The 17,500-nt window shown below is 35.7% G+C and overlaps 2 protein-coding genes across 3 annotated transcripts in view; one reads left to right on the forward strand and one right to left on the reverse strand.

Moving 5' to 3' along the window:
• Positions 1–9,079, forward strand: part of LOC307161929 (homer protein homolog 3) — a 39,181-nt gene extending 30,102 nt beyond the window's left edge. For both annotated transcript variants that reach the window (XM_079876896.1, XM_079876897.1), the window contains 4 exons: positions 887–1,043; positions 5,474–5,584; positions 6,008–6,088; positions 8,543–9,079. In XM_079876896.1, coding sequence (XP_079733022.1) covers positions 887–1,043; positions 5,474–5,584; positions 6,008–6,088; positions 8,543–8,728 — 535 coding nt within the window. In that variant the 3' untranslated portion in view covers positions 8,729–9,079. The remainder of the gene's footprint in view (positions 1–886; positions 1,044–5,473; positions 5,585–6,007; positions 6,089–8,542) is intronic.
• Positions 9,080–12,790: 3,711 nt separating this feature from the next.
• uba52 (ubiquitin A-52 residue ribosomal protein fusion product 1) overlaps positions 12,791–17,500 on the reverse strand; it is a 6,518-nt gene continuing 1,808 nt past the window's right edge. Inside the window, exons 4-5 of the mRNA XM_079876907.1 lie at positions 14,138–14,240; positions 12,791–12,956 (exon numbers count right to left, since the gene is read on the reverse strand). Of these exons, the coding sequence (XP_079733033.1) occupies positions 12,863–12,956; positions 14,138–14,240 (197 nt within the window). The 3' untranslated portion in view covers positions 12,791–12,862. The remainder of the gene's footprint in view (positions 12,957–14,137; positions 14,241–17,500) is intronic.

Raw genomic sequence — 17,500 nt, forward strand, 5'->3', positions numbered from 1 at the left:
TAATGGACTTCAATGGGGTCCAAACGGTTTGAAGGTTCAAATGTCAGTCTCAGTGCAGCTTCAAAGTCTCGACACGATCCAGCCGGGGAATAAGAGTCTTATCTAGCAAAACCATCCGTCATTTTATAACAAAAAATAAACATTTATATACTTTTTAATCACAAATGCTGGTCTTGCACTAGCTGTGATGCGCCACACATTACATCATCACGTTGTAAGGTCAAGAGTGACGTAGGCGGAAGAACAGACCCAGTGTTTACAAAGCAAAGACTAAGTCAAACGCCCTTTACAAACAAAACAAATAAATAAAAGGTAAATCAACAATGTCAGACGATTTTGAAGTTAGAGGGGAAAATGAGATGGAGTTTTTCACCCTTTTTAAACCGGAACACAAACGTGACCTTTCAACATGATTACGTAATGTGTGGCGCATCACAGCTAGTGCAAGACCAGCATTTGTGGTTAACAATATATAAATGTTTATTTTTTGTTATAAAATGGCAGCTGGTTTGTCTAGATGAGACTCTTATTTCTCGGCTGGGATCATGTCGAGACTTTGAAGCTGCATTGAAACTGACATCTGAACCTTCGACCCGTTTGTACCCCATTGAAGTCCATTATATGGAGAAAAATCCTGGAATGTTTTCCTCAAAAACCTTCATTTCTTTTCCACTGAAGAAAGAAAGACATGAACATCTTGGATGACATGGGGGTGAGTCAATTATCAGGACATTTTAATTCTGAAGTGAACTAACCTTGTCTCTGTAATAAGGAAAATAAAGACTATTTAGTCCCTGTAACTGTTGCTCATTTTAGGGTTACAACTAAAAGTCAACAGGGTTAAAATGGTCCGACACATTGAATGTTTTGAGCGTTTCTCTTACAGGTCAATCTGTGAGATGAACCTGGAGGCGGAGCTCTTCACTTTACAGGACAGTAACTCTAAACTAGTGGCGGCGCTTCATGAGGCAAACGCCAACGTGGAGCAGTGGAAGAAACAGCTGGCGGCGTATCAGGACGAGACCGAGAGATTACGAGATCAGGTGAAAATATAGAATATAAGATGCTTTCAATGTAACATGGAAAAATAACAAGGAGTATTTCCTCCTTAAAACTGCAGTGAACCAAAGACACGCTTTGAAATCGCTGGTGTTTCTGACGTCACAAACTACCTTGTAACCAATCAGATCAACGTGTGATCGTCAACCAGTGGATCTCTGAGCTGAGTGAGTGAGTGGAGGCGGGGCTCATTTGCATATTCATAGAACCGCGCATACTAAATGAGGCAAGGGTGTCGAGTTACATTCAAGATATTTTAAGCCATGAAGAAAAAGAAATGTAAGGAAAAAACGTAATTTTGGTGATCAAAGATGACTTTTAGGGGATCAAATTATTGACTACAGGGTGACTTTAATACATTTACGCTACCGGTCAAAAGTTTGAAATAATTCGAATGTTTTTGAAAGAAGTCTTTTATGCTGTAATGACACTGTAAAATAGTATTTAAAGGAAAATATTTAAAAAATGTAATTTATTCTTATGATGGCAAAGCTTAAACAAATGCTGCTCATTGAAAGGAATCCTGTCAAAAATGGTCATGTAAGCAGCAAAAACTCTGTTCTGTTTAACGCTGATATTAATAAAAAACATTATTAAAAAATAATTGCACACCAATAATTGATTATAACTGCAAAATCATCATATTAGAATGATTTCTGAAGGATCATGTGACACTGGAGTAATGATGTTGAAAATTCAGCTTTGATCACAGGAATAAATTACACTTTACTATATATTCACATAGAAAACAGTTATTTTAAATTGTAATAATATTTCACATTATTACTGTATTTTCGATTAAATAAATGCAGCCTTGGTGAGCAGAAGAGACCTTTTCAAAAGCATTAAATGAATCTTAATTTTAAAAAAATTCAAAAGCAAAAAAACTGCAAGAAATGGTCCGACTCTCTATCGATCCGAATGGGATTGTCATCATCACCCTTTCCGTGTCTCTCTTCACACCGTTTGCTCTCATTATCGCTTCAGAACAGGACTCGTGTTTGAGAGAGGTAGCCCTCGATCTCGCTCCGTCTCTTTGGGACGAGAACAGGCGACCAGGTGGTTGAAAATGGTTCATGTCTTAAGGGACTAGAGAGAGAGAGAGAGAGAGAGAGATGGAGTGTGTGAGAGAGAGAGATGGAGCGTGTGAGAGAGAGAGAGAGAGAGAGAGTGAGAGAGATGGAGAGAGAGAAAGAGAGAGAGAGAGTGGGTGTGTAAGAGAAAGAGAGAGAAAGAGAGAGAGAAGAGGGGGTGTGTAAGAGAGAGAGAGAGAGAGAGAGAGAGAGAGATGTGGGGTGGTTTGTAGGACAGCGATATCCTACTTTCAATGGCCTAGTTCGGAGGACTGAAATATCACCAGGGGAAGCTGCCAGACCCTCGTTTGGGAAACTTTTTTGCACTTTACATGGTTAAAAATAAGCCAGTCCCTCTTAAGGCTCTCCAAAACCTCGTGAGTGTGAGTGTGACTGTGTGTGTGTGAGTGTGAGAGTGTTTTTGGTTATAATGTTTTAGGATAGAGAGGCACTGCATTTACCTTGAATGGATGGAATAAAAGATGGTGTTGAGAAACATTTGATTGTCCTCAGGGCCTTATTAAAGAGGTCATACCATGCCCTTTTATAAAGTCTTGATTTTCTTTTCGTGCTCTACTAGAACAGGTTTTCACAGTTCAATGTTCAAAAACCACATTACATTCCCCATATTCTCCATTTTTGCGGCTCCTCTCTTCCCAGTCTGTCAGTAACGCTCTGTTTAGTTCCTGTCTCTATGAAGCCCCTCCTTCTGAAAAGCACACTGTGCTCTGATTGGTCGGCTGGATCAGTGTGTTGTGATTGGTCGAGCGCTTCGAGTGTGTTTGGGAAATGTCCCGCCCCTTCCCATAACCGCCAGTTTAACACACTACTAACTAACTCAACCAGGCCCCGCCCCTTTATTCTGCGTATTAATTATTATAATGAGGAATATTGTGACGTGTTCGTTCCCGGAAGAAACTCAAGACTACAATGGAGGCGTTTCAGGAGTTCAGAAACACTGACTCTGATATAGAGAAGAACTCAGAGAAGAAGATGAACATGGAAAAAAGCATGACAGGTCCTCTTTAAAAGACATTTCTGGTTTTATTGTGGTGATTCATCCTTAGTGTGTTGTTTCAAAGCAAAGAAACATTTCTTCATAATCACCACTTTTGTTACATTTGACTTTTTCTTGAGAAATTAATATTTTTTTCGGCAAGGACACATTAAATTGATCAGAAGTGACCGTAAAGACATTTATAATGTTACAAAATTTTTTATTTTAAACAAAAAAATGCTGTTCTTTTCAACTTTCTATTCATCAAATAATCCTGAAAAAAACTGTTTTCATCACTGATAATAATCATAAATGTTTCTTGAGCATCAAATCCTCATATTAGAGTGATTTCTGAAGGATCATGTGACACTGAAGACTGGAGTAATGATGCTGAAAATTCAGCTTTGATCACAGGAATACATTACATTTTAACATATATTCACATAGAAAACAGCTATTTTAAATTGTAATAATATTTAATTATAATTATAAAAATAAATGCAGCCTTGTCATCAAAAACATAAAAAAAAATCATACCGACCTCAAACATATGAGAGATAGTGTACTATAGCTGTATATTAAACATCAAATATGACCTGATTGGCTTTGAGTTTGTAATTTTGCACAGCATTTATACGTTATACTTCTGAATTTATATTTAATAACTTGTCGCATCACACCTGGTTAAAGAGCGTGTCCTTTACTGTCTGTAATGCATTATTAAAATATAATGTGTGAATAATCAGTGAGTGTGTATGTAGGTCAGCTTTATGATGGCCATTATGCTGCAGCTTCTGTGTAATGTGTCTGAGTGAAGTTATAAAATGATTTTACGCATCAGTGTGTTTGTAAAGAAATGGACAGGCGGGAGGAGAGAAACGAGTGAGTCATTACCTCTTTCATCTGAGCCTCGTCGCTGAAAGATATCAATAAGAGCCTGTTTTCTGCAAGAACTGACACTTCTGTGAGTTAAAGCTGAAGGAAATGAATGAATGAGTGTTTCCAGACAGGTTTCTCTGACACTCGTTCATACAGAAGAGTCTCTGTTCAAAGTCTGACGCTTTGTGTGAATAACAGACTGATGTTCATACATTCATGTGTTTCAGGATTCTGTTGGATGGAGATTGAAATCTAGAGATGGTTATAAAAATTTTTACTTTTTTTAACATCAAAATGAATAAAACTTTAACTAAAATTAAAATTAAAATATAGATAGAAAAAAATCTGATTCAGAAATATTAGTAAAAATTATAATAGTATCTCAGTCAGTGTTATTTTAGTAATATTGCATTACTATTATAGTTTTATTATTTTTATATTTTTATTTTTGTATTTTCCATTATAATATTAGTTCGAGTTTTAGTACTTTTGCTGTTTTTTTTTTGGTTTGTTTTTTAAATATGTCTATAGTTTTTATTAGGGCTGTCAAACGATTAATCGCATCCAAAATAAAAGTTTGTGTTTACATAATATATGTGTGTGTATGGAGTATATATTTAAGAAAAATTTATTTATATATAAAATATTTATATATAATATAAATTATATATAATATAAATATATATACACAGTATATACATGCAAATATTTCTTAAATATATACATGCATGTGTGTGTATTTATATATAGAAAATAATTATACACCGTACACACACATATATTATGTAAAAACAAACTTTTATTTTGGATGCGATTAATCGCGATTAATCGTTTGACAGCCCTAGTTTTTATTAATTTTTATTTCAGTTTTAGTTGATGAAAAACTAAAGTTTAGTTTCAGTTTAACTAAATGAAAATGAGAAATAAAATAAGTTTGTTGATTATTTTTATTTCAAGCAACTATTTTTTGATGGTTTTATTTTGTTTGTTAACTATAATAACCATATCTCGATGCTAAAATAACATTAATAATAATATTAAATAATAATAATAAAATTGTGCATAGTCTGGATAGCAAGATAAATATTTACACAGGGTTCACAATCATATAGAGATTGCTATAGCAGTGTAGTTGTGTTTTATTTATAGCATGTTAACACTTTTATTTTACAGCTTTACATGCATTAATACTAACTGTATTAGTAACAGTAAATTATGTATATTTACATGTAACTGGCTGTTATGTAAAAGTCCAATACATTTTCACAAACGCATGAAAATATTAGGTAAAAATAATCTGTTAAAAATAAAAAGTATTGTGTGGAATCATTGAAGACGTGTTCTTTCAAGTTGAGTCAAGAACCCTAGAGTTGTGTATAGAATCTTTGTTCTATTGTGTGTGTGTGTGTGTGTGTGTGTGTGTGTGTGTGTGTGTGTGTGTGTGTGTGTGTGTGTGTGTGTGTAGGTGTCGGAGCTGGAGGCTCATGGTGGTGGTCAGGGACCCAGTGACATGCTCAAAGATGAACTCACTCAGTCCCTGGAGGAGCTGGAGAACTTACTGAAGGCGAAGGATGAGGTGAGACACACACACACACACACACACTCTCTCTCTCTCTCTCTCTCTCTCTCTCTCTCTCTCTCTCTCTCTCCCCCCCCCCCCCCCCCTCTCTCTCTCTCCCCCCCCCCCCCCTCTCTCTCTCTCTCTCTCTCACACACACACACACACACACGCACACACACACACGCACACACACACACACACACACACACACAGAGAGAGTCTCACACACAAATTATCTCTCTCACACACACAAACACACTCACTCACACACACTCCTGATGGATGGGGAGAGTCCAGTGACCTACAGATGTTCTTTCCTGAAAGTCACTGTAATCTTCAGCTCAAACTCCTGCTAAAACACACAGAAGTTCAGCTCTTTCAGCAAGGACTCGCTGTATTAGAGATTTCTGCGCATTATTGCATCTCAATTCATTTCAGGAAATCCGGATTCTCCAGAGTAAGAAGTCGAACTACCATGAGCTGGAGAGAGAGAGAGAAGAAGCCGTACACAGACTACAGGTGCTGGAACAAACACATTCACAATCACTCACTCACAATCGCATTCGCAATCACAGATGTTTATTTCTATATTATTTCTATTTATTTTTATAGCAATTTTTATTGCAGGAACGGAATAAGATTTTATATTTCTATATTTTTTATATGTTATATGTCTATATGTTTTTTCTATATATATGTTTATATATATATATATATATATATATATAGAAAATAGAAAATAGAAAATAATAATATATATATATTAAAAAAAAAATTATATATATATAATTTTTTATATATATATATATATATATATATATATATATATATTAGAGGTGGGCATAGATTAATTTTTTTAATCTAGATTAATCTAGATTAATTTTGAAATTAATCTAGATTAATCTAGATTAAAATGGCTCATTTGAATTCTGCCGAAGGCATTCAGAATATGTGTGCTACCCAAATAATGACTATAAAAGTAAGTCTTTGAGAACGGGTTTCTCAAGACAGGTGGCGCATTAGACCAGGGGCTCATCTCCTGTTTCCAAAGTGCATCACAAACTGCTTGAGAAAGCTGTTCTACTCATAGACTGTAAAAGGTTACTACTGTACTGTTACCGTACGTAGGCAACATTAGGTAGGCCTATGTTATTATCAACTAGTACTATAGGCTATCAATTAGGGATGGGCGATATGGCCTAAAATCCATATTGTGATATACATTGCAGCCTCTTGCGATAACGATATTATAAAACCATTTCAGAACAGGTTACACAGACCCTGCTAAACAACTGCTAAATGTTTTATTATTTTTTTTATTTTTATTTTTTTTTTTTTTTTTTTGGAAAGGGTGTATGTAGTTTTGAGAACATATATTGTGCAAAACTGTAAGTATACAACATCATTTTGCAGATAAATAAGATTTAAGTACACTAGCTGCAGAGACTTAAGTAGGTCTAATGTTTATTATGGCTTGGAGCTTATGAAACCCCAAATTTAAAATGAGAATATTGTCTAACTGATGTCTTTTCAGTTAAAAAGAAACACAACAACGATTCTTAAAATCGGGCGCTTTTAATAAAAAGAGATTATGTGCTACACCACTCACTAAGATATGTTGGGAATAATACGCGCGCGCTGGTATTCAGTGATATGTTTCGTTTTGAATTTGAGGTGGTAGAACGGATTAGTCGTGTGTTAACTTACCGAACTGTTACACCACACAGTCTACGTCGGACGGCTTAAATACAAACCAAGTCCACATAATGGATGTTGCACGGATCTTTTACACCAGCTTTCACTTTCAGCCGTGTTTACTTAAGATGACGACGAATATGATGCGTTGCAGCCGGGTGTTCCTCGCGGCCGCGGGTAGATTGCGTCATCATAGCTTGTGTAGCTTGAGCCAGCTCCCAACGCTCCCAACCCAACTTGGAGAATAGATTAACGGCGATATTTTTTTTATCGCGCGATAAGAGTCTCGCGTTAACGCAGCGCGTTAACGCCGATAACGGCCCACCACTAATATATATATATATATATATATATATATTTTATTATTTTCTATTTCTTCGTGCAATAAAGAATCAGGTTTTATATTTATATATTTTTGATATACATGTTTATATTTTATTTTTCTTCTTGAAGTACAGAATCAGGTTTTATTTTTCTATATTTTTTCTATTTATTTTTATAGCACTTTTTATTGGAGGAACGTTATAAGATTTTATATTTCTATATTTTTTTAGGGCTGTCAAAAGATTAATCGCATCCAAAATAAAAGTTTGTTTTTAATAATATATGTGTGTGTACTGTGTATAATTAAATTTGTATATATAAATACACACACATGCATGTATATATTTAAGAAAAATGTGTTATTTATATATAAAAAAAATTATATTTATATATAATATAAACTATATAAATATATATACAGTATATGTATGCAAATATTTCTTAAATATATACATGCATGTGTGTGTATTTATATATAGAAAATAATTATACACAGTACACACACATATATTATGTAGACACAAACTTTTATTTTGGATGCGATTAATCGCGATTAATCTTTTGACAGCCCTATATTTTTTATAAATATATTTTATATATATGTTTATATATATTTGTAAATATTTGTTCCAATATATTTTTATATGGAAATACATATATAATTATTTATTTTTTTACTTTATTTTTTATATATATTTTATTTTATATTTCTTCGTGCAGTAGAGAATCAGTTTTATGTATTTTTTTATATATACGATAATATGTTATGTTTCTTCGTGCAGTAGAGAATCAGGATTTTTTGGTATTTTTATGTATAAGTTTGTATCTTTTATATTTCTTCATGCAGCATGCGCCGCTGTGTACGCTGAACAACGAGAGCACGTGCGATATGACATTAGAGGGTTAATTCCTGTTAAATCAGTGACCTCTGTGACCTCTGCGATGTGTTTTCAGGAGTTGGAGATGCGTAACATGGATCTGGAGCGGCGCGTGCAGAACGCAGAGCAGAACCTGTCCTCAGCGCTGGAAGATCGCGAGCGCGCCGAGAACGAGGTGCAGAGAGTCGTCCAGATCCTCGACGTCAAGATCTACGACCTCAACGACCTTCGACAGAGTCTGGTCAAACTCATCAGTAAATAGTGTGACGTGAGAGACACTCGTCGAGGGCTTCAGTAGTTCAGCTTCACTAGTTTCTATCAGTATCTTCTCACTTCTCCTGCTTTCTTTCTTTTGCACTGAAAACTTTCTGTTCAAACTCTAGCAATAACTTCAGTGTCGGTCGAACACGAACAGCGATGTTACGGTACAGGAGGAGACGCTTTATTTTTGATACACTAGTGATGCCACAAGTATTCATCTTTATTTATTAGAGGTCACACATCGTGAACAATAGGGAAAAATTATTCACAAATGCATTGCAAATCTCTCCGAATCTATTCTTTAAAAAAAAAAAATCATAATTTAAAGTATTAATAATTCAGTTTAGGGCAGCACAAAAGTTAAATAATCGTATTTACACAAGATTCATTTTTGCTTTTTTACATTCACATTATTATTTTGAATTATTATGATATAATAATTAAAATTTATATTTTTTAATAATATTAATTTAAGGTAACACTTTATTTTACAGTGTCCTTGTTACATATGTTACATGCACTTACCATAGTAATAACAGTAAATTATGCATAATTACATGCAATTAACCCTCAACCAAATCCTAACCGTAACTATAGTAAGTACATGTAGTTAATTAATATCACTCAGTAATTAAATATATAATAACACTGTAACAATGACACCTTTAAATAAAGTGTAACCAAATTTAATAAAAATAATGTTCAATTTAAATGTTTGTACAACTCAGTTTTGTTTGAGTGTTGGATTATTAAACACATTTAATTAATTAATTAATTATTAATCTGTTTTCAGCCAAGTGCATCCTGATTTTTTGGTTTCGGCCCAGAATTACTATTAAAAAAGGATTATATTTCAATAATAATTTAGCTTCATGCGTTTCTGGGTAACACTTTATTTTACAGAGTCCTTGTTACATGCACTTACCATAGTAATAACAGTAAATTATGCATAATTACATGCAATTAACCCTCAACCAAACCCTAATCCTACCCTAACCCTATAGTAAGCACATGCAGTTTAATATTACTCAGTACTTAAATATATAATTACACTGTAACAATGACAACTAAAAATAAAAGTGTAACCCATTTCTGTAACATATAGTGTACAGGTCATATACATTTTTTTGAACACTAAAAGATTAAGCTAAAAAAAAAAATACTATAGAATATTATGAACCGAAACTAACTTGTAGCAAATACCTTTGTGGCTCAAATGCCAAACTTTTGGGAGAGACGAGCAAAAAATATGAAAAAGTCATCAATTATTATTTTTACAAATATTTTTTTTTTTCTGAATGCCTGTACTGTGTGTGTTTTCTCTGTATATGGATGTGCTCACAGCTGGAGTGTGTAAACCAAAGACCAGCTCTTGAATCTTCATACTGTGGAATGCTTAGGATAGATACAGGACAGCATTGATAGAAAGCATTAAATAGTTGCAGCGTTGCCACAAAAATATACATTAGGTAGAAATAAACAATTGCTCTGTTATTATAGAATATTAAGATCTCTCAAGGGAGTTTATACTTATATAAGAATAGCTGTAGTTGTTCATTGAGGAATGGATGCTGAATGTGCTTGTTGCGTTTACAGTGTATTTGTGATTGATAGCACAAGAAACCAGTGTTAAGTGCCAACAGCCTGAACAACCACAGGGTTTGTGTTCGTTTGCTTTCCGGCGCCGTTGATTTTAGGGGCAAACTTTTATATTTCTTCATGCGGTACTTGAGTATGTGTACTGCTTTGTATCTTTTTGGACAATGAAAGCATGTGTGATTATGATTTGGATGTGGCAAGAACTCTTTTCAAGGACAGAATCTCCTCATTTCTGCTTGCAAGCGATCAGAAGTCTGACTCGGATGAATGCGAGAGACTTGTTTTTCCACACGTGCATCTTTAGTGTGCGGGAGATCATATATTCTGCAGCTCTCGATTAAAACTATGACCGTAGATTTCATAATACACTATTAAGAGTCAAGCTGGAAAACTCCAGAGCCAAGTCTGTTACGGTGTGTGATGTTCTCTGAGTTTAACGAAAACTTGCTAAATAAATTTGTTTTACATTGTATTACCAGTGTGAGTTACTCGGTCATCGTGCATATGCTCAAAAATCTTGTCAAACTAATGTTTAAATTAATATTTGGTTGTCTGTTTTTGCAGAAGAACCTTTCAGTGATAAGAACATTTGAAAGATGCACGAAAGATTCCAAGGATGATAAAAATTCTTCATGGAACCAAAGATTCCAATCAAGAAACTATTTCTTAACTGTTTTTATTTATTTTATTTATTAAAGTTTATTTGAATAGGAACAAGTATGTTACATAAGCTCATGTTACATACTACACATTTAACTGTGTTAAATATGCTTAACTTTGCTAAATATTACATTTGTTCAATTAAAGGGGTGGTTGATTATGATTTTACTTTTCTAACTTTAGTTAGTGTGTAATGTTGCTGTTTGAGCATAAACAACATCTGCAAAGTTACGACTCTCAGAGTTCAGAGCAAAGGGAGATATTTGCTTTTAAAGAAATCGACTACAACAAACGGCTGGTAGAGACTACACCACATTCCTCCCGGGTTAGTGACATCACAAACCCTAGAATTTACATAAACCCCGCCCCCGGAACACGATTTATAGATTATCAAGACAGAATATGCTAATCAGTGACTAGAAGATAACTACACATAAGCTTCATAAATTCACCAACTAACCATTCAGAAATGTTGTCTACATGTTGTCACTTCTTCTCGAGTCTCTCCATCTTTCTGACTCCGGTTTGAACATAAAAGGCTAAAAGTTTTTGAAATGTTCAGTGCATGTGTGTGTGAGGTAAAAGGACACGAGCTCTTGAAGCTCCGCCCCCTGTGCCGGGAGCAGCAGCTCATTTGCATTTAAAGGAACAGACATAAAACGGTGTGTTTTTGCTCACCCTCAAAAAGTGACAATTTTAACATGCTATATAACAATATCTGTGGAGTATTTTGAGCTAAAACTTCACACACACACTCTGGGGACATCAGAGACTTATTTTACATCTTGTGAAAACCGCATTATACCACCCCTTTAATGCCAAAGCAAATGGAGTTGCTTAAACACTGACTAAAATGTATTGTTTCAAACTGAATTAATTCAGAATTATATGAAGGATTGGCCTTTCAAAACATTTATGGCCAACAAATTCATCATAGTTGAAATATTTGCATGCAAAAATTAATTTTCAGTGTTCACTTTAGGAAACTGTTTAATGGACCTTGGTCAGTCTTAAAGTGGGTTTGGGGTAAAATAGCTTGTATATAAATGCAAAATGCCCCAATTATGAGATATTTTTGTTCAATTTAATGCATTCTTGGTCTGTCATTAAAATATTGCATATTATAGACCTATTATGACCAAATATTGTACCCAAACCCAATATTATAAATATACCATATGTGACCCTGGACCACAAAACCAGTCACATGGATCATTTTTTGAAATTGAGATTTATACATAATCTGAGATCTGAATAAATAAGATTTCCGTTGATGTATGGATTGTTAGGATATGATATTTGGCCGAGATACTATATGAAAATCTGGAATCTGATGCAGCAAAAAAAAAAAAAAAAACCCACTAAATATTGAGAAAATCTCCTTTAAAGTTCGCGACTGTGCTGCATTAACTCACAAAAGTAAATGTTTTATATATTTACGGTTGGAAATTTGCTAAATATCTTCATGGAACATGATCTTTACTTAATATCCTAATGATTTTTGGAATAAAAGAAAAATGGATAATTTTGCCCCGTACAATGTATTGTTGGCTATTGCCACAGATATACCTGTGCGACGTGATCCAGGGTCACATACTATGGTTTTACAACCTCTGCAAAAGACCTTTAACAATTTGCTTCAACATTTGCTGTTTCACATGTACAAAATGTGGAAGATTTTCCTTTTAAAAACAAATAAAAAAACTGAACCGCTGACTGAAATCCATTTCAGTATGAAGTATGAATGGTTAAACATTTTTACACAGACAAGGAAAAGCACAATATAAATGGACAAACTCAAGGCGACGGTTTTCAACAAGACTTTATTTGAACACAGAATCTCCTGCGGTTCCTGAAGCGCAGCATCGACACTAGCTTACTTCAGCTTCTTCTTGGGCCGCAGGTTGTTGGTGTGGCCACACTTCTTCTTACGGCAGTTCACGGCACGGGGGTGCAGACGGGCGTAACACCTGAGAGTAGAGCATCATGGGATACATCATGAGATGATCAACTCAACGGGTCCATCACTAGACAGAGTAAAGCCGAGTGCACACTGCGATATATAATAGTCCTTTACGATTGCCGCTTTGTACGATTGTACGACAGTCAAGACGCGTTAAAAACAAACACGCAAGAAAACATGACTAGATTAGGCAAGCGGAATCTCAGTGTTTTTAAAGCTTCCCTCAAAACTTACTTTTTTAGGGTAGTTTTTATTTGATTAACACATTTTTTTTAATATACCATTTACTTATGAAACTTTTGATAACATTTTATATCTGTATTGTATATTTTGAATGTACTTTTATGAATGCTTTTCTTTTATATTATTGTATTACTCTTTTATCTTTTATTTTTGTGAAGCGCTTTGAGATTTAACTTTTAAAGGTCCCATATTTTACACCTTTCCGAAGTTTTATTTTAGGTTTTGATGTCCTTAAGAATATATATTTGCGGTATAAGTACCAAAAACCATCTCAATATATTTTTACAGCTCCTTTCTCAGGAGCTCTGCCAAGAACCTGTCTACTTAATATTCATGAGCCTCTCTTCTGATTGGCCTGTTGTTTTCTGAGTGACCCATCATTGGTGGGGGTGATGACTGAAGGCGGTGACTGAGTAGTTCTGACATCACACTTATACAGAAGTCACAACGGCTCCACTTTATGCAGGCTGTGTGCATTTGTCTGTGGATTGACTGTTTTGAAACTTGTATGGTAGTTTCATCGCCCCTAGACCTCTGTTATCATGAAAAAAGCCAGAAACTTTCAGTTTTGACAATATGGGACCTTTAAAAGCACTATGTAAAATAAAGTTTATTATTAATATTATTATTATTATTATTATTATTATTAGGATTATATTACATCATTCAGTGACTAACATTGTTTTTCAAGACAAGCGATGAAAAACATTAAAGAATTTGACGTTCATCATTGGAGAGTCACTGCAGGACTGAGAGTCAAATCTTCTGAAACTGCCAGAATTTGATCGCAACCGTCATTAATCGGCTGTTGGTGAACATGTCAAACTAACGATCAAAGACTTCAGATTTTAGCCTAGGATCAGAGAGATCTTTTAGGATTTGCTAAATCTGTCTCAGACGGCCAGAATCGCGCAGTGTGCACCGGCTTAAAGCACGCGGTCTTACTTGCGGCAGATCATCTTCTCGCAGTTGTATTTCTGGGCCAGCTGTCTGAGGGAAGGCTCGATGATTCCTCCTCGGAGACGCAGGACCAGGTGGAGGGTGGACTCTGAGGAACAAAGAAAACCAGAAGATAAAATGGTGCTGTCGCCGAGACCAACAGCCAGTGTTATATCAGGCTGATTGGGACACTTTTTCAGGGGTTCATACAGATCCTGTAAAAATGAAATTCCAGGACTTTCACTGACTTTAAACACCACTTTTTTTGGTTTTCAACGACTACAATCAGAGATCAAAACAATATCTTTATCTTTCAAATTCTAAAAAAAGGCTCATGCAGTAATCTCACTATACTTTAACAATCCACACAAACACTTGGATATGCACCTAATAATAGCATGCATTTATCTAGGTTAACGTTAGAGAGAGCAGACATGTTAAAGGTGGTATCAGCGATTTCAGGCCCAAACATAAATGATCACATTCATCTAATATTTCGCTAGCTGCACGCCCCATAAGCATGGTCAAAAAAACGCGTCTCTCTAGGTAGCCTAGGCTCTGAGATCTGCACACAAAAACAGCTGTTTTCAGTCTGTTTGGCCAAACAATCAAAACCCAAACAAATAGTGTTCCAACCAATCACCGACAGGGGCGGGTGTTGTGAGGTTTTCGCGTGCAGCCGTCATAGGCAGCCGTGCACGAGCGCAAAACCTCACAACACCCGCCCCTGTCGATGATTGGTTGGAACACTATTTATTTTGGTTTTGAGTGATGCTGATACCAACTGTTTTTGTGTGCAGATCTCAGAGCCTAGGCTACCTAGAGAGACGTGGTTTTTTGACAGCATGCTTATGGGGCGTGCAGCTAGCGAAATATTAGATGAATGTGATCATTTATGTTTGGGCCTGAAATCGCTGATACCACCTTTAAGTTGCTACTAACATGTTTCAAATGATAAGCCATATCTGAGATCGATGGATATCAGGCAAACGTTTGGATTTTCTGCCTGACATACTGTTATCTAGGGCTGGGGAAAATAAAAATAATAAATCGATCGAACCTATCACGTTTTTTGTTTTGTTTTTTTACGATTCTAAAAATGATTTTTTTATTACAGAATCGCTATTAATTCAAATTCGTGGCCACGAAACAATTCACCTGAATATTCACCAATTCACAAAAAAAAAAGGAATAAAAAGCTGTACGAGAATAGTCGGCCTTCACTGAAGAGCTATCTTCATAGGGAAGAAAAACAGTTTAATAATTATTATTAATTCGTGGCCACGAAATAATTCACCTGAATATTCACAAAAAATAGGTCTTTAGCATTCACTAATTAATAGTATCAAACTGTTTTTGGCCACGTTGTAATTCGTTAAATCAAAATGAAGGAGGGAATTAGTTCAACGTGTCCACGATTTATTAAAACGAGGGAACAAATAAGTCGTCGTAACAACTAATTATTTAGATCAGTGGACAGAGCGCAAGAACAAACAAACAGTGAGAGAGCCCCGTCCGCAAACATTGTGCTTTTGAACTTCCGCCCGCCTGCTCTGGTGCTCTCACAGGCAATTTACGAACGCACCCACAATAGCCTAGTTTTTTTATGTACCTGTTCGTTTTTTTAATAAAAATGACTAAATTCACACACTTTGACTTTATAAAGCTGTGATAAGACTTTTTAAGGGTCTTAATTTTCCCAAAATTGATTTATCACCTTTTAATACTTTTCAAGACCCCGCGGATACCCTGAGTAAAGTGTCGAACCCATAAAAAGTAGAACCATTGTCAACTTTACATAAAACAAATCACGACATGACCTTGTGTGAGTGAGAGAGTGAGTGTTCGCACCAAGCGCGAATCGAGCGTCTGGCGCAAGTGATTTTCATGTTGTCAATGTAAAGACGCGTTTACGCGCATCTGGAGGTCCTGCGGCGCGAATGAGGCGTTTAGCGCGGCGCAGACGTGCGAATGAGGCAAATTGAGTGTCTGGCGCAAGAATTCTGATTAGTCCAGAGGATGCATCGCGTTTAGGCTAAAAAATAGGTTCGGCACTTATCGCGGTTTGGAAAGGAACTGCATCTTGCAGTAGGCTACATTTTAAACAAGGAAATATAGCGATTTGGCATGAAACGTTGATGGAGCAGTGAATAGGTTCAGTACACAACAAAATGACATGACAAACTCTTTTTTTTTTATCACGTTTTGGAAAAAGAGCTCTTCACTTGTAGAATAGCAATTCTTAAAAAATAAAAAATAAAAAAAACAAACGCAATCGCATCGGCACCCAAGTATCGTGATAGTATCGAATCGGGAGATAGGCGTGTCGTCCCAGCCCTACTGTTATCACAAGGACCCGCTGTTAAAGACCAGGGGCCGTATTCACAAAGCATTTTATCTTACAACTAGGAGTACTCCTAAATCGCACTAAAAGATTTTAGCTAGGAGTTTTCTCTTAAAAGTTATTCACAACGCCTTTCAGACCTACTCTTAGTAAAGAAAAATGACAACTCCTAAACTAAGAGTGAGTCTTCGCTGCTATGGATGACGTCATTACTCATGCACGAGCTTGACTGAAGTGACCACCTTGATTGGCTGATGATTGTAAGGCGGGAATGATTCCAAACCCCTCCCCTACGATGATGAGTGACAGGTGACAGGTCTGAGAATGCGTGCGCTACACAAGTTGTGCGAAGGACGGAAGATGATGAATAACTGAATGAATAGCCTAAATGAATAAAGAGTAAGGCAACACAAATAGCCTATAGCCTAATGAAACATATGGATTGATGCAATATCTTTGCAACATTATTGAATTAATCTGTCACTATATGCCTCTGCCTACGTTTGCAAAGAGAAGAACATTTTAATTTGATTCACAATGAAACGTTACAATTAGTTTACATGCAATGAGTAGCCTAGTTTTGGTTGTTGTTGGTGGCGTTATTGCATTATGCCTACAATGCACAATTGTTCCCTCGCGATTGGAAGCTCCTGTAGCCGCCGCATACGCATTTCAAAACATCGCAATGTGAAACGCCACAAAAAGCGGTTTGTGAAGGTCTTAGTGAGTCAGGAGTCCTCTCGACTTCTTTTAAGCTGTCCCAGGTGCTACTTTTAGGGCTAAAATGCTTCGTGAATTACTCTTAGTCAAAAAAATGAGGAGTCCTAAAGTTACGAGTGACACGCCCATTATTTTTAGGAGTTGCTCCTAAATTCGCCAGTTAGGAGCTACTTTTAGCCTTAAAATTCTTTGTGAATACGGCCCCTGTCCCTCACCGACTTCATCACAAGGTTTTTTTCTTTGACTAGCCAACTAATAAAATGTTTAGTTGCCCAAGACTCGACTATAAGGAGGCAGACACTGGA

This window comes from Squalius cephalus, assembly GCF_949319135.1.
Source record: "Squalius cephalus genome assembly, chromosome: 7".
NCBI lineage: Eukaryota > Metazoa > Chordata > Actinopteri > Cypriniformes > Leuciscidae > Squalius > Squalius cephalus.